This window comes from Rhinatrema bivittatum, chromosome 2 (assembly GCF_901001135.1).
Source record: "Rhinatrema bivittatum chromosome 2, aRhiBiv1.1, whole genome shotgun sequence".
In the NCBI taxonomy this organism is placed as follows: domain Eukaryota; kingdom Metazoa; phylum Chordata; class Amphibia; order Gymnophiona; family Rhinatrematidae; genus Rhinatrema; species Rhinatrema bivittatum.
In genome coordinates this window covers 81,556,972-81,577,947 of record NC_042616.1, presented here as the reverse complement: position 1 = coordinate 81,577,947, position 20,976 = coordinate 81,556,972, and the positions used below count along the sequence as shown (strand labels likewise).

The following is a 20,976-nucleotide window of genomic DNA, read 5'->3' as shown; positions in this document are numbered from 1 at the left end:
ATGAATGGTCTTCATCGAATGACTTATGAGGAGAGATTGAAGAATCTAAATATGTACACCCTGGAGGAAAGGAGGAGCAGAGGTGACATGATACAGACTTTCAGATACTTGAAAGGTTTTAATGATCCAAAGACAGCGACAAACCTTTTCCGTCGGAAAAAAATCAGCAGAACCAGGGGTCACGATTTGAAGCTCCAGGGAGGAAGACTCAGAACCAATGTAAGGAAGTATTTCTTCACGGAGAGGGTGGTGGTGGATGCCTGGAATGCCCTTCCAGAAGAAGTGGTGAAGACCAGATCTGTGAAGGACTTCAAGGGGGCGTGGGATAAACACTGTGGATCCATAAAGTCTAGAGGACGTGAATGAAGAGTGGGTGGCTCACGGGAATGACGGCTACTGCCTAGAGATGATACCCTTATTCAATAAACATACACACGGTTAATGCGACTCCAACATTGCTCTAAGCTTCAATGGCAAGAGGAAACGTGAAAAAAGATTTGCATTCACAAAAAAAGCAGGGAGTAGCTTGCTTGTTACAGCGGTTACTACCCCAAACCAAATAAGCCTGGTACTTCACGTTCAATGCATATCCAGCATAGCTCTCTGCTTCGACGGCATGGGAGAAAGACTGATACATCACGCATATCCAGCATAGCTCTGCTTCAACAGCAGGGGAGAAAGTCAGATACTTCACTTTCAATGCATATCCAGCATAGCTCTCTGCTTCAACGGCATGGGAGAAAGACTGATACATCACGCATATCCAGCATAGCTCTCTGCTTCAACGGCAGGGGGAATGAAGAAAAGTAGATCTATATACGGAAAAAACCCAACAAGGTCTGAATTATTTAGTGTTGGTAAACAAATAAACATGGGTATAGCTTGCTTATTGCGGCGGTTACTACCCCTAACTAATTAAGCTAGATATTTCACTTAGAGGCAATTCCAACACTGCTCTCTACATTAATGGTGGGGGTAGAAGGGAAATAGAATCAAAAGGTTACTAAGAGCCAAATGTAACAGATAAGGTTCATCAGGTCTAGAGGATGTGTATAAAGAGGAGGCAGCAAAACACTGCATGGAGCGGCAGTAGCCACAGAGGCATTCACGGAGCGGGATGCCAGTGGCCAGTGGTTGGTGTTCCACCTTCTCGGAGCGGAAGGATGGAGGGCTGCCATCTCCAAATTAAAAAAAACAAAAAACCCAGGGGTGGGTAAGAGTATGTAAAATTAACGGAGAGTTCAAAGGCTATAGATATTACCAATTATTAGGCTTATTCAATATTTGTTGATAGTTAATGTGGCTTTCAATGCATACTTCACTGTCAATGCATATAGGGGCGGATTTTAAAAGGCGCGCGAATAGCCTACTTTTGTTTGCGCTCCAGGCGCAAACAAAAGTACGCTGGATTTTAGTAGATACGCGCGGAGCCGCGCGTATCTGCTAAAAACCTGGATCGGCGCGCGCAAGGCTATGGATTTTGTATAGCCGGCGCGCGCCGAGCCGCGCAGCCTACCCCCGTTCCCTCCAAGGCCGCTCCGAAATCGGAGCGGCCTCGGAGGGAACTTTCCTTTGCCCTCCCCTCACCTTCCCCTCCCTTCCCCTACCTAACCCACCCGCCCGGCCCTGTCTAAACCCCCCCCCTTACCTTTGTCGGGGGATTTACGCCTCCCAGAGGGAGGCGTAAATCCCCGCGCGCCAGCGGGCCTCCTGCACGCCGGGCCGCGACCTGGGGGCGGGTACGGAGGGCGCGGCCACGCCCCCGGACCGCAGCCACGCCCCAAAACGCTGCCGACACGCCCCCGAAACGCCGCGACGACCGGGCCCGCCCCCCGACACGCCCCCCTCGGAGAACCCCGGGACTTACGCGAGTCCCGGGGCTCTGCGCGCGCCGGGAGGCCTATGTAAAATAGGCTTCCCGGCGCGCAGGGCCCTGCTCGCATACATCCGCCCGGTTTTGGGCGGATTTACGCGAGCAGGGCTCTGAAAATCCGCCCCATACAGCATAACTCTCTGCTTCAACGGCAGGGGAGAAGTAAAACTAATACTTCACGCATATCCAGCATAGCTCTCTGCTTCAACGGCAAGGGAGAAGTAAAACTAATAGTTCACGCTTATCCAGCATAGCTCTCTGCTTCAACGGCAAGGGAGAAGAAAAACTGATACTTCACGCATATCCAGCATAGCTCTCTGCTTCAACGGCAGGGGAGAAGAAAAACAACCAATAAGGGCTGAATAACATAGTCTGGGTAAACAAATAAGTATGGGTGTAGCTTGCTTATTGCGGCGGTTACTACCCCTAACTAATCAAGCTTGATATTTCACTTGGATGCAGCTCCATCACTGCTCTCTACATTAATGGTGGGGGTGAAAGGGAAATAGAACCAAAGGTTACTAAGAGCCAAGAGAAACAGATAAGTATGAGAAAAAAGAAGTGTGAAGCTTGCTGGGCAGACTGGATGGGCCGATTGGTCTTCTTCTGCCGTCATTTCTATGTTTCTATATGTTTCTATGGAATGGTTAATAAAACGGAAAATGCCATAATGCCTCTGTATCGCTCTATGGTGAGACCGCGCACAAAAGTACATGCTATTTTTTGACCTTGTAAGTGATAAAAATTCTAAAAAGAGGAATCGATTTGTACACTACAGTCTCTGCTAGCTGCATAGAAACTCAGAAACAGAAATGATGACAGAAAAGAAACAAATGGTCCATCCAGTCTGCCCAGCAAGCTTGTGGTAGCATTAAAAGTATCAGACTTATTGGTTAAAGGTAGTAACAGCTGCATCAGCAAGTTACCCCCATTCTTATTTGTTTTCCCAGAACTTAAAATTTAGTGTCCTTGTTGGTTGCTGTCTGAGTCTAATTCTGATTCCCTCCCATCCCCCCTGCACTATTAAAACAAAGAGTAGTATTGGAGCAGAGAGCAATATTGGAGTTGTATCAACAGTATGAAGGCTTATTGGTTAAGGGTAATAACTGCCACAAAGCAAGTTACCTCCATGCATTTCTTTCTTCATTTCCATCCTTTAGTCCTTAGGGATCCACAGTGTTTATCCCAAACTCCTTTGAAATTTTTCACTGTTTTTGTCTTCACCACCTCTTCCGGAAGGGCATTCCTGGCATCCAGCATCCTCTCCATGAAGAAATATTTCCTGAGTCTTCCTCCCTGGAGTTTCATTTTGTGACCCCTGGTTCTACTAATTTCTTTCTAACGGAGAAAGTTGTTGATTGTGCATCATTAAAACTTTTCAGGTATCTGAAGGTCTGTATCATATCTCTCCTGCACCTCCTCTCCTCCAGAGTATACATATTTAGGTCCTTCAACCTCTCCTCGTAAGTCATTTGATGGAAACCCCCCCCTCCCCCCCCCACCATTTTTGTCGCCCTTCTCTGGACAGCCTCCATCCTTTGTCCCTTTTGAGATACGGTCTCCAGAACTGAACACAATACTCCAGGTGAGGCCTCACCAAGGACTTGTGCAAGAGCATTATCACCTCTTTTTTTTCTTACTGGTTAGTACTCTCTCTATGCAGCCCAGCATTCTTCTGGCTTTAGCTATCACTTTGTCACATTGCTTCGCCATCTTCAGATCACTAGACACTATCACCCCAAGGTCCCTCTCTTGCTCTGTGCACATCAGCCCTTCATCCCCCATCACATATAGCTCTTTTGGATTACCACACCCCAGATGTACGACTCTGCACTTCTTGACATTGAATCCCAGCTGCCATGTCTTCGACCACCGTTCAAGCTTCCTTAAATCACGTCTCATTCTCTCTACTCCTTCCGGCGTGCCCACTCTGTTGCAGATCTTAGAATCATCCACAAACAGACAAACTTTACCTTCTATCCCTTCCGCAATGTCGCTCACAAAGATATTGAACAGAACCGGTCTCAACACCGATCCTTATAGTATTCCGCTTAACACCTTTCTCTCTTCAGAGTAGATTCCATTTACCATCACACGCTGCCTTCTATCCTTCAACCAGTTTGTAATCCACTCCAACACCTTTGCGCTCACTCCCAAGCTTCTCATTTTATTCATAACCCTCCTGTGCGGGACTGTATCAAAAGCTTTGCTGAAATCCAAGTAGATCACATCGAGCACTCTTCCTCAATCCAATTCTTTAGTCTCCCAATCAAAAAAATCAATCAGATTTGTCTGACAGGACCTTCCCCTGGTGAAACCATGCTGCCTTGGGTCAAACAACCCACTAGATTGTAGATAGTTCACTATCCTTTCCTTCAGCAAAGTCTTCATTAATTTTCCTAACACTGATGTGAGGCTAACTGGCCTGTAGTTTCCATCCTTCTCTTTGCTCCCACTCTTGTGAAGCGGGACCACCACCGCTTTTCTCCAATCTTGTGGCACCACTCCTGTTTCCAGGGATCAATTGAACAGATCTTGCAGTGGACCCGCCAACACATCTCTGTAGCAGTTATGAAGGAATCGATCCAGGGCCAGGCTAGGGTCAGAGGGAAGCAGCAAATAAGAATGGTCAGTGAACAGGTAAGCATCAGAGGTAGATGGCAAACAAGAATAGTCAGTGTCCAGGCAAGGGTCAGAGACAGGCAGGAAATAAGAATGTCAGTGTCCAGGCAAAGATCAGATAGAGAAGTCAGTCTGAGGGGAGAGTAAGAGACTAAGCTAGGCTGGGCTGGGGAGATGAGATGAGGCTGGGTTGAAGAGGCAAGGCAAGGACCGGAAATGCAGGAACCCCAATATTTAAAAAGGGCTCCAGGGGCGATCCGGGAAACTACAGACCGGTTAGCCTGACTTCAGTGCCAGGAAAAATAGTGGAAAGTGTTCTAAACATCAAAATCACAGAACATATAGAAAGACACGGTTTAATGCAACAAAGTCAGCATGGCTTTACCCAGGGCAAGTCTTGCCTCACAAATCTGCTTCACTTTTTTGAAGGAGTTAATAAACATGTGGATAAAGGTGAACCGGTAGATATAGTATACTTGGATTTTCAGAAGGCGTTTGACAAAGTTCCTCATGAGAGGCTTCTAGGAAAAGTAAAAAGTCATGGGATAGGTGGCGATGTCCTTTCGTGGATTGCAAACTGGCTAAAAGACAGGAAACAGAGAGTAGGATTAAATGGGCAATTTTCTCAGTGGAAGGGAGTGGACAGTGGAGTGCCTCAGGGATCTGTATTGGGACCCTTACTGTTCAATATATTTATAAATGATCTGGAAAGAAATACGACGAGTGAGATAATCAAATTTGCAGATGACACAAAATTGTTCAGAGTAATTAAATCACAAGCAGATTGTGATAAATTGCAGGAAGACCTTGTGAGACTGGAAAATTGGGCATCCAAATGGCAGATGAAATTTAATGTGGATAAGTGCAAGGTGATGCATAAAGGGAAAAATAACCCATGCTATAATTACACGATGTTGGGTTCCATATTAGGTGCTACAACCCAAGAAAGAGATCTAGGTGTCATAGTGGATAACACATTGAAATCGTCGATGCAGTGTGCTGCGGCAGTCAAAAAAGCAAAAAGAATGTTGGGAATTATTAGAAAAGGAATGGTGAATAAAACGGAAAATGTCATAATGCCTCTGTATCGCTCCATGGTGAGACCGCACCTTGAATACTGTGTACAATTCTGGTCGCCGCATCTCAAAAAAGATATAATTGCGATGGAGAAGGTACAGAGAAGGGCTACCAAAATGATAAGGGGAATGGAACAACCCCCCTATGAGGAAAGACTAAAGAGGTTAGGACTTTTCAGCTTGGAGAAGAGACGACTGAGGGGGGATATGATAGAGGTGTTTAAAATCATGAGAGGTCTAGAACGGGTAGATGTGAATCGGTTATTTACTCTTTCGGATAGTAGAAAGACTAGGGGACACTCCATGAAGTTAGCAAGGGGCACATTTAAAACTAATCGGAGAAAGTTCTTTTTTACTCAACGCACAATTAAACTCTGGAATTTGTTGCCAGAGAATGTGGTTCGTGCAGTTAGTATAGCTGTGTTTAAAAAAGGATTGGATAAGTTCTTGGAGGAGAAGTCCATTACCTGCTATTAAGTTCACTTAGAGAATAGCCACTGCCATTAGCAATGGTTACATGGAATAGACTTAGTTTTTGGGTACTTGCCAGGTTCTTATGGCCTGGATTGGCCTCTGTTGGAAACAGGATGCTGGGCTTGATGGACCCTTGGTCTGACCCAGTATGGCATTTTCTTATGTTCTTATGTTCTTAACCACGAATGAAAAATCAGCAACACACCCCACACAGGCTGTAGAAGATCCGTTACTGAGGTGATGCTAGGGGGCATGGCTGGGCCTTAAATATTCAGCTGATGTGACTTCATTGGGAAGCAATAGCAGATCAGGTTCCCGCTGTAGGCCCTCTAAGAGGTGGAGTGGGGGACATGCGCACACCTAGAAACAATCCACAGGGGAGGGTTAACAGTGATGTCCTGCCATGAAGATATTGTCCGGTGGCTTCAAAGGAACAAAAGGGTGAGTGTTGCTGATTGTGGGTGGCTCCTGTGACTGGCGAATGTAACACATATCCTAGACAAACAAAACAAAAACAAGAGCGTATGTCGTTGAATGAAGTTCTTTTATTAATGTAATTAAATAAATTGCCCGACTCTGGCAAAGTTTCGCCTATTCGGCTGCTTCAGGGGCTTAATTGTCTTTGTATTGTATTTAATATTACACAATTGTTCTTGTGTGTACCAGTGCATCAAAAGAAAATGTAGTACAGAATATTAGGACTTATCGAACACCTTTATCTTTTAAGTAATGTTCTTTTGTCTTAAAACATATGAACTGGCATAGCAACAGAAACTACCGCTCTGAATTCATCTTATTTAAATACATTAATAAAAGAACTTCATTCAACGACCTACGATCTTGTTTTTGTTTTGTTTACTTTGGTTACGCTTGACTGTCTTCCGTTTTGTTTTGTTACACATATCCTATATCCTTTAAGCTTGGATTACCAGTAAGTCAATTTTTTAGGTTGCGCTGTGTCTGTTCTGAGTTGAAGGTTTGTAAAACTGCGTGAATTGATTTGACACAGAGATTTATGGATCATGCTTACCCTGTACATCGGAGGGCCAGTTATTCAGATCATGAAAGTCTGCTGTCTTGCAAATCTACATCAGCAATCAGCACTAGTGTATATGTTCTTCAGTTTTCCAACAAGGTTCATGTCATAGTGTCAATCATCAGATGTCATTGGCATGTTTTGGCAATGCATAAAGTTTTTCACATTGCCCTTATAACACACACTAGGGGATGCATTATATATAAGTATGTGGTACGTGCTGCGCTACCTACAGTGCAAAAGTGCATTGATATTGGCCATTTTGCTTGTGATGCTTGTATATATTGCAATCAGACAATAGAAGAAGAAGTTAGGAAGCATCCTTTATTTGAGTATTTAATACATCGTAAGCAATGCACATCTTGTCATTCAGCTTCTGAGGTGCCCTTTTGTGTATGTTGGTCAAACAAAGAGACAAGTGCATGTAAGACTTGCTGAACATAAGAGCTGTTTGCACACTAAGAAGACTGTGGCTTCTGTCATTGATCATTGTCTTACAGAAAAACATACATTTGATTAGTTAAAATGTCCTCTCAGTAAGCAAATTCCAGTTAACCCTCATGGGGGTGATATATAAAGCAAGAAATCTCCAGGAACAATTTGGGGTTTTTACTATAAATTCCATTAAATTGTTTGCTTTACACAAAGAAATCGAATGGCATATTCTTTAGTAATAAAACATTGTAGTATTCAGCTCACTGGTTTTATAATACCAACATGCAGATCATGAAGTAACCATGTATATTGATGTCATTGGCTCTTTTTAATCTCAGCATATATTTAACAGCATGAGGAGTATGAGAATGTTACCCTGATGCAGAATTGTGACTTGAAATATGGTGCCATCTTGGGAGTTCTAAATATGGTGACTACTGGAAGTATTGAACTATTTACTTAAGATAAGTGTAAAAACTTTTTTCACATGGAGTTTTATTATATTGATTGCACTTTGGACTACATACAACATGAACGTTAAATTAATTATGAAAATTTACTAAACAGTGATCGTATGATTATAATGGAGGACTAGTTGCAGCGATGCAATTGCAATAGCAACTTTATGACCGTTTATGATGGTCTACCATATAATTAACCCCTTTCTGGTCCACCCCGAATATATTCGTCAGTGAGCCTAATGTATTATGCAGTCTTCCCCGAATATATACGTCCGTGTAAAATTAGAAGGATGTAATGCAGACAACACCAAAACATTTTCACATCCTGAAAGGGGTTAATAATTATATTTTCAGGTTTTTGTAAGAATTGTTTGGGTGGATTTTGCATATATTGTCATTTTTGAAAATTGTTCTCATAAATGACAGAAAACAAGCTTTGAAAATTAGCACTTAAGTTTTATATTCTAATACATAATGGAACCTGAGGCATATGCCCATTTAGTAGATTTTTTTTCATACTAGAGTCTCATGAAAGTCTTAAGAAAAGGAATCCAATTTCACTTCTCTGAGTTAAGCAAGGAATAAAAGCCATAGAAATGTTATTCTGTACCTTGCAGTGAAGCTGATGAGTAAAGCTTCTTTTCTGGCTAACAAGAGGGTTACACAAGCCTCAAGCATTCCACTGATGGGAGAGACAGAAAATATTTCTTGCTGACTATGTTTGTCCTGCTTATCTGCAGCAATATAAAAGGAAATATAATTGGGATTAAGAACATAGAGCAAGCATTATACAGTATAATCTATATACAGGAACCCTATTTACTAAAGTATATTAAAACTGCATATCAACACAGTTTTAATGAACTCCAGTTTCCGCAGTATTCACCAAACTGCATGAGTGAGTATTGCAGTATATGTTCCCATAGCTGGCAATATGTGGACATTACTATTTATTACGAGGTCGATATTGAAAGCGCGTTTAGCGCTGGATAGTCCGATGAGTCACTTATCTGGCTATCTTTTAGCCAGCCAATTTGTGGGCAGGCAATGGGCAGATCCAAGTGGTGCTACTTATCTGGTTAACTTAACCGGATAAATAGCGATATTCGTTCTTATCAGGTTAAGCTAATTGGATTTAACTTATCTAGCTAAATAGCGCCTTGACCATAGATATTCATTGACATAGTCATGCTGCTGAATATATAAGTCATATCTGGCTTAGTTACTTACCCGGCCAGCACTGAATATCAGGCCCTACTATTTATTTATTCAAAATTATTTCTCTCCTCCTCAAAAAATAATGCTCAAAGTGGGTTACAATTACAACACAAATATAATTAACATAACACAAGATACAATCTAATAAATGGAGAAATTTATCTTACTTGATAATTTCTTTTCCATGAATTCTGCTACACCAGTCCAGATGTGTGGGTTATTTCCTCCTACTAGCAGATGGAGACAGAGAACACGCTTTTTTCCGTGACATCATCAATGTTAATTACCATGGTGCTACTTCAACAAAAAGCCAGTGGGAGCACTGAGAGGAGAGGCTCACCTTGCTTGGGAATTTTTTTTTTTTTAGAAAGTATTGGGGAGAAGTAAACTATTGGGGTATATTTAGTGTGTTTGTGTTTTTAATAGTCAGTAAGGCAGCTAATAAACAGAAGTTAGAGTGTTTGTATTTCCTAACCCTACCACTGCTCACCCACCCACCCCTAGCTCATCCTTTAATTTATAGGCATGTGCCACTTTCATACTAAATAAAAAAAAAAAATCTAATTAGCCTTTTAACTTCACTTCACGAATTCCCCAAACCTTATTGAGAATTTGATCATTCCTCTGTAGGCCACTACCAGACATATAGTGAATTCACTAATATATTTAAAGGATGCTAATTAAACACATTCCTACTTCCATAGCAACCTAAAACTTAACTAGGAACTGAACAAATTTGAGATGAAGGCAGCAGACCAGCAGCAAGAGGGGGGCCTCCCAGTCTTTTGCATCGAGTCTCACATGTATGATTTTTTGCCCACTGGTGAGAAGTTGTACATGTGCATCCGATGCAAAGAGTTCCTGTCTCTCAGAGAACGAGTCCGATCTCTGGAGGCTAGAGTGGCAGCCCTGAAGGAGCTGAGGCAGACAGCGAGGTATATAGATGAGACCTTCAGGGACATAGTAGCCAATTCCCAACTTCAGACTGGCAGCCCTGGCGCTGCCTTAGAGGAAGAAGGTCTCATGATCAGAGAGCATCAACCTGGTGCAGCAGAAAAGGATCCTGGAGCAAGGACCTGCTCTCCAGGTGGTGCATTGTCCTTTCGTACCGAGGATGTGTCTCCAAGGGTCTGACCCAGTATTGCATATCTTATGTTCTTATGTAGGCTTCAAGAGAGTCTCTGTGACTAGAGGAATCGGAGGATACGCATACAGAAGACTCCTTCCCCAATGTCAAGCAAAGGCGTCTGAGACTGGTTTTCCGACTGACCTAAAAAGGGAGCAGAACTGAGTCACCTTCCTGTTGCAGGAAGGATGTGAACAAGACCACATCTGGGTTTCCCCAGAGGGGGAAGATCTGGTTCACTACCGCCTGGTCTAGAGACTACTTGTGCGGTCTGAAGGCACAACTCATTCTGTCTGCTATCACATGCTCCATTCTGGCCAGATACATGGCCCTGAGTACCATCCTGAGGGGTAGACTCTATAATCAGATCTGGACTGCTTCCTGACACAGGAGGTATGATTTTGTGCCTCCCTGCTTGTTGACATACCACTTCGCAACCCTGTTTTCTGTTTGTATAAGGACAATTTTGTTGGACAGCTGATCTCTGAAATCCCATAGCACGTACCTGATTGCCCGGAGCTCCAGGAAGTTGATCTGACACCGTGTTTCCTGGGCAGACCATAGACCCTGGGTGTGGAGCCCCTCTTTATAAGCTCCCCACCCCAAGATGGATATATCCATGGTTAGGACAATTTGGGTAGGGGGATTTTGGAAAGATATTCCCCGTTTTCAAATTCGAGAGAACCTGCCACCAGGACAAAGAGTCCTGGAGAGACAGAGTGACTTGGATGTGAGCCCAGAGGCTCTGCATGGCCTGGTGCCACAGCGACCTCAGAGTCCACTGGTCTCTGCGCATGTGTAAGCGTGCCAAGGGAGTAACATAGACAGTTGCGGCCATGTAGCCCAACAACCTCAACATGTGCCGAGCTGAAACCTGCTGGCTCTGTTGAATCACCACCACTATGGATGCCAAGGTGACCACCTTGGAATGCAGCAGGAAGGCTTTTGCCTGAGCTGTGTCTAGCAGGGCTCCTATGAAGTTCAATTGAGGTTACGGGCTGAGATGGGACTTTGGGTAGTTGATGATGAACTCTAGTGACTCCAACACCTGGATGGTCAAGCGCAAGGACCGATCACAGCCCCTATTTGAGAGGTGCTCTTTACCAACCAATCATCCAAGTACAGGAAAAAATGCACTCCCAGTCTGCAGAGGTGAGCCCCCACCATGGCCATACATTTCATGAAGACATGTGGGGCAGACACTAGCCCAAACGGCAACACTCTGCTGGAAGTGCTATTTCCCACCACAAATCTGAGATACTTCCTGGAAAGATCTCGATGTGAGTGTATATGTCCTTTAAATCAAGGGAGCATAGCCAGTCCCATTTTGCAGGAGGGGAATCAGGGTGCTCAAGGAAACCATCTTGAACTTTTCTTTTTTGGGAAACTTGTTCAAGGCCTGGTGCTCCTATCCACTGACGGCATCAACGGAACCGGCATTTGGCGGTGCCTTGGTGCCCGCCAGCGTCAACCATCTGCTGTCACCATCTTTCATTTTTCCCTTTCTTTTGTTCGTCATGGCCTCGTCCGGTTTTCGTCGGTGCCCCCAATGTCCGAGAATCATGTCTATCATGGACTCCCAAGAGGTGTGTGTTCTCTACCTGGGGGCATCACATGACGTGCAGAGTTGCCGAATGTGCACCCAGATGACCCCTAAGAGACGTTGCACTTGACTCGACAAGATGGAGAAACTCTTCAGGTTGAGGAAGTCTGAGCCATCAACATTGGCATCAGCAGCATCTGCACTAATGAACTTTGGAGCCGCATCGATGGACACCAAACCATCGACATCGGCAGGGCTGTTGGTTCCATCGATGCCATCAGTGGATAGGAGCACCGGAGACTCCAGCCCCTGTCGGTCTCTTCCAGGTTGAGGAAGTTGGATTAATTGTCAACCTCATCACTGGGGAAAACCTGAGCCGAGCCCCGAGGGAAGCCAAGGAATTGGGATTTAAGAGTTTGCAATACGTAGGGCCTTGAAAGTTATCTTCCTTCCTATTAAGGCAATCCGGAAAGTTAGGTAATTTAATACTATGGGAAGTTTACTATCAGTTACTGTATGTCATGACTGGGTTGGCTGATTTGGGGATGCCCCAAGCAGGAGGAAATACAGGAGTCAAGAGCAGGTATGAAAGCCATGTAGTCTTCTGCAGAGAGCAGGAAGAGGCAGGACAGGCGTAGATCTTCTGCTGATCAGCCACCTCCCCCCATGGGTTAGGCCAGGTTCTGGTGGCTGTAAGACTTCTCAGGCAGGTCTTCTGAAGAGAGGTGCACTAGGTCAGGAACAGAGTACCCATGGAAACAGAGAGTGCACTGGTAAGACAGGGATGAAAGGACAAGCACAACGCAGGCTAAGACTGGACAAGGGCAAGGCAGAAGAGATACAGATAGAACATAAGAACATGCCATACTGGGACAGACCAAGGGTCCATCAAGCCCAGCATCCTGTTTCCAACAGTGGCCAATCCAGGTCATAAGAACCTGGCAAGTACCCAAAAACTAAGTCTATTCCATGTTACTGTTGCTAGTAATAGCAGTGGCTATTTTCTAAGTCAACTTAATTAATAGCAGGTAATGGACTTCTCCTCCAAGAACTTATCCAATCCTTTTTTAAACACAGCTATACTAACTTCTCTAACCACATCCTCTGGCAACAAATCCCATTTGAAGGCCCACAGTGGTGGAAAAGACACTGGGAACCCCACAGGGAGCAGAAGGGCCACTGGGAGGCCCACTAGGAGAAAAACAGAAGCACAACAAGGCAACATTCAGATAGGGGAGGGGGTCATAAGAGGGCCTAGACAGGACAGGACAAGACACAGAATACACACAGACAGATAGGCCCGAACAAGACAAGGCAAATGCAGGGCAGGCAGGCTTGGCCTAACAAATCAAGAGCAGAACAGATCAATGGCAAAGCTATACAGGTAAGGGGTCCAGGGACAAAGAACAAGGGCAGTAAGGGGCAGATTTTAAAAGCCCTACGTGCGCCGAGCCTATTTTGCACAGGCCCGGCGATGCGTGCATGTCCAGGGGCTTGAAAAAAGGGGGTGGGGCATTGGGCGGTCTGGGGCGTGGCCAGAGGCCTCCGTAGGGCCTCTAGGCCGGCACGCACAACCTACTCCTGCCCGGAGGCAGGCGCAACTTGCATAACAAAGGTATGGGGGGGGGTTTTAGGTAGGGCTGGGGGGTGGGTTAGGTAGGGGAAGGGAGGGGAAGATGGGGGGAGGGGGCGGAAGGAAAGTTTCCTCCGAGGCTGCTCTGATTTCGGAGCGGCCTTGGAGGGAAAGCCATTGGGGCTCCCCTACGGCTTGGCGCACGCAAGGTGCACAAGTGTGCACCCCCTTGCTGCACGTGTATGCTATAAAATTGGGTGTAGATTTGTGCACGCCGAGTTGCGCGTACAAATCTACTCCCATGCGTAGGTACTAAAATCTGGCCCTAAGAGCACAAGAAAAAGTGGCCAAAGGCAGAGAGGAGAGGTGGGGAGCATCCTGTGAGGAAGGTTCTTATAGGGCTGGGCTTGCAGCGTTATGCAGCCTTCAAGGTGGTGGCTAAAGCGAGTCTGAGTGTGGCCCAATGAGGGTCCCTGCTGGCAGGGGTTATATCTAGCAGCCAGAGCCATGACATTGTATTTGAGATATGGCCTCTGGATCCATCCTCAGGGATAAATTACTTCAGGGGTTACAGTTCATTTTAGTTTAGTCTTCTGCTCTCCTTTACCTTCTTACCCTTCCAGTATCTTCTTGAGGTACTTTCCCATTTTACCAAAGTGGGTATTTTTGAAATCCAAGGAGTTTTATATGGTTGCTGTCTACTCTAGTCATTATTTCAAATCATACAGTCTGATTAGAGGTGCTCAGGTGTCCACTCTTCTGGAAATTATAAATGCTTCCTCCATTCATAAATAGCAGTTTCAATATCATCCCTTCCCTTGTGGGTTCTATTATCATTTGTCTGGGGACAGTCCCCTGATGGGAGTCTAAGTCTAACTAATTCTTCTGATGGGATACTGCAATCCACATCTGGCAGGTTAAAATCTGTGTTAAGACTGTATTTTTGTTTTATGCATTTTTTATGCATTTTTAATGTTGTTATAAAAATGATGTATTTATTTTCTTAAAGTTTGTAAACCATTGTGAAAGTGGCAACTAAACGACGGTCAATAAAACCTTTTAAATAAAAAACTAAAATAAATAAATAAACACCACTTCCCCCTTCAAGGGACTCCCATCAAGGGACTGTCCCAAGACAAATGATAATAGAACCCACAAGGGAAGGGATGATATTGAAACTGCTATTTATGAATGGAGGAAGCATTTATAATTTCCAGAAGAGTGGACACCTGAGCACCTCTAATCAGACAAGAAAATTATTCCTTACCTGCTAATTTTCGTTCCTGTAGTACTTAGGATCAGTCCAGACCGTGGGTTATGTCCCCCGTCCAGCAGATGGAGTCAGAGCAAACTTCCAGGGGTGCTGACATATAAGCCTGTGCACCCCCTAGGGATCCTCAGTATCGAGAATATCAAAGCCCAGAGCCAGAAATACTGGACAGGAAAGTAGGATGGATCAAGCACCAAACAAATTGTAACCACAGAACACAAATAACCAATGCAACTTGCAATGCGAACTGTGAAAGAACGAAGTAACAAACACAAACATCAGGATGTAGAAATATGAGAGACAGAGGGTAAAAAACGTACTCGAGCAGGCGTCTGACCAGCACTTAGCAACCCCGGGCGGGCGTCTGGACTGATCCTAAGTACTACAGGAACGAAAATTAGCAGGTAAGGAATAATTTTCTTTTCCCTGTACGTACTAGGATCAGTCCAGACCGTGGGATGTACCAAAGCTTCCCTAAACCGGGTGGGTCCCTGAAGACCCTGCTCGAAGAACCCTGTCTCCAAAGGAACCCGAATCACCTACCGGTAGTTGCAACCGGTAATGCTTCGAGAAGGTATGCAGCGACTTCCATGTCGCCGCGCGACAGATTTCCTGAATGGGAACATGTTGAGACTCTGCCCGGGACGTGGCCAGAGCACGCAACGAATGAGCCCGGACACCCTCCGGGGGCGCCTTCCCGGCACCGATGTAGGCCGAGGAAACCGCATCCTTGAGCCAGCGTGCAATAGTCGTCTTAGACGCTTGCCGTCCTTTCTTATTGCCGGACCAAAGCACAAAGAGATGGTCAGAAGCCCGGAACTCATTGGTCACTTCCAAGTAGTGTAGCAGAGAGCGCTTCACATCGAGACGCCGGAGGGCCTGAGGCGCATCCGACGGGAAGGCCGGCAACTCCACCCACTGGTTCAAGTGGAAGGACGACACCACTTTAGGTAGGAAAGAAGGCACCGTACGAATAGAAACTCCCGAATCCGTGAAGCGTAGAAACGGTTCCCGGCACGAGAGCGCCTGAAGCTCGGAGATGCGTCTCGCCGAGGCTATGGCGACCAGGAACACCGTCTTAAGTGTGACATCTTTGAGGGAGGCCTGCCGCAGTGGTTCGTAGGGAGCCTGCCCAAGGAGGCGGAGAACCAGGTTGAGATTCCAGGAGGGATAGGGATGCCGCACCGGCGGCCGCAGGTGTTTGACTCCCTTGAGGAAGCGCGAGACGTCCGGATGAGACGAAAGGTCAGGATGCCCCGTGGTACAAGCCAGAGAAGCTAGAGCCGAGACTTGCACACGCAGGGAGTTGTAGGAAAGGCCCTTCTCCAAGCCCTCCTGAAGAAAGGCTAGGACCTGACGGAGCGAAGGTGTGGTCGCGGATGCTCCGTGCCCGGCACACCAGATCTCAAACACCTTCCAGACCCGTACATAGGCGACTGAAGTGGAGGTCTTACGTGCCTTAAGCAGCGTGTCTACCACGGTTACCGTGTATCCTTTGCGCAGGAGACTCTGCCTCTCAAAAGCCAAGCCGCGAGACAAAAGTGTTCCGCCTGGTCCAAAAATACCGGACCCTGATGGAGCAGTCGTGGAAGGTGTGACAATCGCAGGGGTCCGTCCACTACCAAGTTGAGTAGATCCGCAAACCACGGACGCTGCGGCCACTCTGGCGCCACCAGGATGACCTGTCTTGGATGATCTTCGATCTTCCGCACCACCTTGCCCACCAGAGGCCATGGAGGAAAGACGTACAGCCGAAGACGAGGGGGCCAAGGTAGAACCAGGGCGTCCACTCCTTCCGCCCCGTGGTCCCTTCTGCGACTGTAGAACCGCGGGGCCTTTGTATTGCACGCCGTCGCCATGAGATCCATGGCGGGCGTTCCCCAGCGCCGAGTGATGAGCGACATTGCCTCGTCGGAGAGAGCCCATTCCCCTGGGTCCAGCGTCTGCCGACTCAGGTAGTCTGCCTGAATATTGTCCACGCCTGCGATGTGGGAGGCCGCTAGACGGTCGAGGAACTGCTCCGCCCAGGCCATGAGACGGGCCGCTTCGACGGCCACACCCGGGCTCTTGGTGCCTCCCTGACAGTTGATGTAGGCTACCGTGGTCGCATTGTCCGAGAGAACGCGGACCGCCCGCTGTCGGATGAGGGGCAGGAATTGAATGAGAGCCAACCGGACTGCCCTGGTCTCCAGGCGGTTGATCGACCAGGTCTTCTGTTCCTGTGTCCACTGCCCCTGGGCCGAGCTTCGGAGACACACGGCCCCCCAGCCGGTCAAACTGGCATCGGTAGTGACCACGATCCACTCCGGCGACTCCAGGGGGCACCCCTGTGCCAAGTTCCTGGGGTCCAGCCACCAACGAAGGCTGAGTCTGGCCGCCGGTGGAAGGGGTAGTATCGCCTGATAGTCCTGCGAGACAGGTTTCCACCGCGAGAGTAGCGCCATCTGCAGGGGCCTCAGGTGTGCAAAGGCCCACGGCACTAGGTTGATGGCGAAAGCCATTGATCCCAGGATCTGCAGATAATCCCTCGCTGTTGGAACCGGGAGAGCGGCAAAGTTGCAAATTTGCTCTCTGAGCGTCTGGGCCTTGTCCGGCCGCAAGAAGACCTTGCCTTGAGCGGTGTCGAAGCGCGCGCCCAGGAAGTCCAACTGCTGCGACGGAAGGAGACTGCTCTTGCCGAAGTTGACTACCCAGCCGAGAGACTGAAGAAAGCCGACCACCCTGTCGACTGCTTGCTGCCCTTGAGAGAAGGTCTTCGCTCGGATGAGCCAGTCGTCCAGGTATGGATGTACTAAAATCCCCTCTCTTCGGAGCGCGGCCGCCACAACCACCATTATCTTGGTGAACGTCCTGGGCGCCGTTGCCAACCCGAAAGGGAGGGCCTGGAACTGGAAGTGTTGATCCAGTATCTTGAAGCGGAGGAGCCGGTGATGGACCGGGTGGATCGGAATGTGTAAGTAAGCCTCCGTCAGATCCAGGGAGGCCAGAAACTCTCCCTGATGAACCGCCGCGATGACGGACCGAAGAGTTTCCATACGGAACCGGGGTATCCGGAGGGCCTTGTTGACCTCCTTGAGGTCTAAGATGGGACGAAAGGATCCATCTTTCTTGGGCACCACGAAGTAAATGGAATAATGACCCGAGCCCACTTCTCCGGAGGGGACGGGTGAGATGGCCCCCAGGGCTAGGAGACGGTGCAGTGTGCTTTGTACTCCCACACGCTTGTGACTTGCTCCGCAGGGTGAGAAGACGAATCTTTCTTTGGGGGAATACCGCAAATCCAAAGCGTAGCCTCGCCTTAGAATGTCTAGGACCCATTGGTCCGTGGTGATGTTGGCCCACTCCCCGTAAAACCAGGCTAGTCGTCCTCCGATTCTCGGGAGGGGGGAGTGAGCCGGCCTGACATCATTGAGTAGACTTGCCGGAGGAGCCCGGAGCCGAGGAGTCCCTGGGTGGTCTGCGGCCCCGAAAGGACCGAGTCCATGACTGCGACCTGTTCGAGGGATTTCTCGGCCCCTGAGACCTGGAACCCCGAAATCGCCGTTGAGAGCGGGACCGATTCCTGGAGAAGGAAGTAGACGGACGATACGACCGCTGGCGGTCCTCGGGCAACCTGTGTACGGAATTTTCCCCCAGGGATTTGATGATCTGGTCAAGATCCTCACCGAAGAGGAACCTACCCTTGAAAGGTAGAGACCCTAGGCTGGATTTGGACGAAGCGTCCGCCGCCCAATTACGAAGCCACAGCAGGCGCCTGGCGGAAACAGCCGAAACCATGGTCCTTGCCAGGACTCGTAGTAAATCGTGGAGGGCATCAGCCCCGTAGGCAATGACGGCCTCCAGCCGGTCCGCTTGCGCCGCTTCTTCCGGTGGTAGTTGCTGTGAAGTCAGTAGCTGCTGCACCCACCGAAGCCCGGCTCGCTGGGTAAGGGAGCCACAGATAGCAGCACGGACCCCCAGCGCCGAGACCTCGAAAATCTTTTTGAGGCAGACTTCCAGCTTTCTGTCCTGTACATCCCGGAGGGCCGTTCCCCCTATCACGGGAATTGTGGTTCTCTTAGTGACGGCAGAGACTGCCGAGTCGACCTTGGGTACCTTAAGCAGATCCAAAAAGTCGCCGGGAAGAGGGTAGAGTTTGTCCATCGCTCTGCCCACTCTGAGAGAGGCCTCCGGCGTGTCCCACTCCCGCACCAAGAGATGGAGGAACGACTCATGAATCGGGAACGTTCGCGCCAGAGGACGTAAGCCCGCCAGGACCGGGTCCCCTTTTGAGCTAGCGGAGGCTACGGAGGGGGCTGGGGGCCCCGGCGGTTCGACGGGCGGATCGAGATCCAATTCCTGGAGGACGTGTGGGATGAGGTCCGACAGCTCCTCCTTACGGAAGATCCGGAGCACCCGTGGGTCGTCACACTCCAGGTGCGCTGCCAGGAGCGAGTCATCGTCAGCCGTGGAGGCCGGATCGTTCCCAGGGTCCTGCGTGGGATCCACTCCGCTGGGTGGGAGAGCCAGGAGCGTCTTATGGCCACTCCCAGATGGTGCTGGGTTGGCCCCCCCCCCATCAGTCGGGGAATCTTCGCGGGCGTGGGGTTCGCTGGAGCACCCCCTGGGGGTCCCCCCGCCGGCTGCAGGCTTTGGAGGTACGCCTGGTGCATCAAAAGGACAAAGTCCGCCGTAAACCCCCCTGCCGGTGGAGGGACTGCGAGCGAGAGGTCCATGGAGGGGCCCGCAGCGATGGAGGGGGACGATGGCGCTGGTATCGGCCTGAAACGCGGTGAAAAACCATGTGTGGACTCCTCCGCCTCTGAATCAGCCGCGCTTTCCAGCTCTAAGATGGCCGCCGCTCCCGCCAAAGAAGGGGGCGGGGCCTTTCCCCTGGAGCCGCGGCGATCGGAGTTGGACGGCGAAAAAGTCGGGGAAGCCGATCCGGTCTCTCCCCCGGGGAGGCCAACCCCGGGGGGCCCGTCTCGCGATCCGCCCTGCCCCGGGTCGGGGCCGGGAGACCCCTTAAAGCGCTGCATGGCGCGCGGCCGGAGCGAAGAGTCCCCTCAGCGACCGCCCCTAGGCCGGAGCTGAGCACTGCGCGCCGCGGAGGGAGCGAGCTCGTCCGCCCAGGCTCAACCAGGCACCCTCCCCGCAGGAGCAGCAGGGGAATGAGACTTCCCTGCTGCCGCGGCCCCGGGGAATGAAACGTCGCGGGGCCGAGGGGAAGAGAGTGCGAATCGCGGCGCGCCGAAGGGGAGAGGCTGGCCCCACCAGCATCCACCTAAGCCATCCGACGGCGACCCTGTAAAGAAAATTTCACAAAAAACTCACCGCCGGAAGGGAGGAGAAGAGGGAGAAACAGGTAGGCAAGAAAACATACCCAGTCCCGCTGGCAAGCTGCCTAGGACAGGGAGGCCCGGGCAGGGCTCCAGGCTCCCTGAAGTGAGAGGAAAAAATTTCCCTTTCTTTCTTTTTTTTTTTTTTTTTTTCTATTTAATAAATTTAGCAGCCCAGGTCCGCTTGATCCAGTCAAATAAGAAATAGGAGAGAGTAAGAAATGTAGCAAAAGCCACACACTGGGGAAGCAAAGGTTCCCCGACTCACATCTGCTGGAGTCAGAGAGATACTGAGGATCCCTAGGGGGTGCACAGGCTTATATGTCAGCACCCCTGGAAGTTTGCTCTGACTCCATCTGCTGGACGGGGGACATAACCCACGGTCTGGACTGATCCTAGTACGTACAGGGAATGTATGATTTGAAAAAATGACTAGAGTAGACAGCAACATATAAAACTCCTTGGATTTAAAAAATACCCAGATACTCCTTGGATTTCAAAAACACACAGATCTTCCATCTATATTAAGGTTTATAGTGCCATCTCCCCTTTTCAATAAAACACATCCTCCTTTCCCCATGTCTCCTGCATTTAAATTGCTTTGATTTTAGGTTTTACATAAAGAGAAACTCCTTTCCGTTTTCTGCTATCCTGAACAGATAATAACCCAGTACAGCTGTACCCATTCATGAAATTCACTAGACAGCATTTCTGTGAGGGCAAAAAAATCTAGTTTGGCATCTGCCATTATGGCTTGTTGAGCTGAAATGTGTTGTCTAGATGAGAAGTGTTTGTGCTCATAGCCTCCAAGATATCTCTCTTTGCTTTGTTTATACTGCATATAGCCTCATACTTACTCCCCCCATCTAAGGGCCAATGCAATAACTTTGCACAGACAACAGGCGCTCAGTGTTGAGTGCCCGTTTTCGTAACGCGCGCCCAGGCACCTCT

The 20,976-nt window shown here is 48.4% G+C and overlaps 1 protein-coding gene across 1 annotated transcript in view; it reads right to left on the bottom strand.

Moving 5' to 3' along the window:
• DLEC1 (DLEC1 cilia and flagella associated protein) overlaps positions 1–20,976 on the bottom strand; it is a 778,557-nt gene that overhangs the window by 10,758 nt on the left and 746,823 nt on the right. Inside the window, exon 41 of the mRNA XM_029587026.1 lies at positions 8,588–8,711. Within this exon, the coding sequence (XP_029442886.1) occupies positions 8,588–8,711 (124 nt within the window). The remainder of the gene's footprint in view (positions 1–8,587; positions 8,712–20,976) is intronic.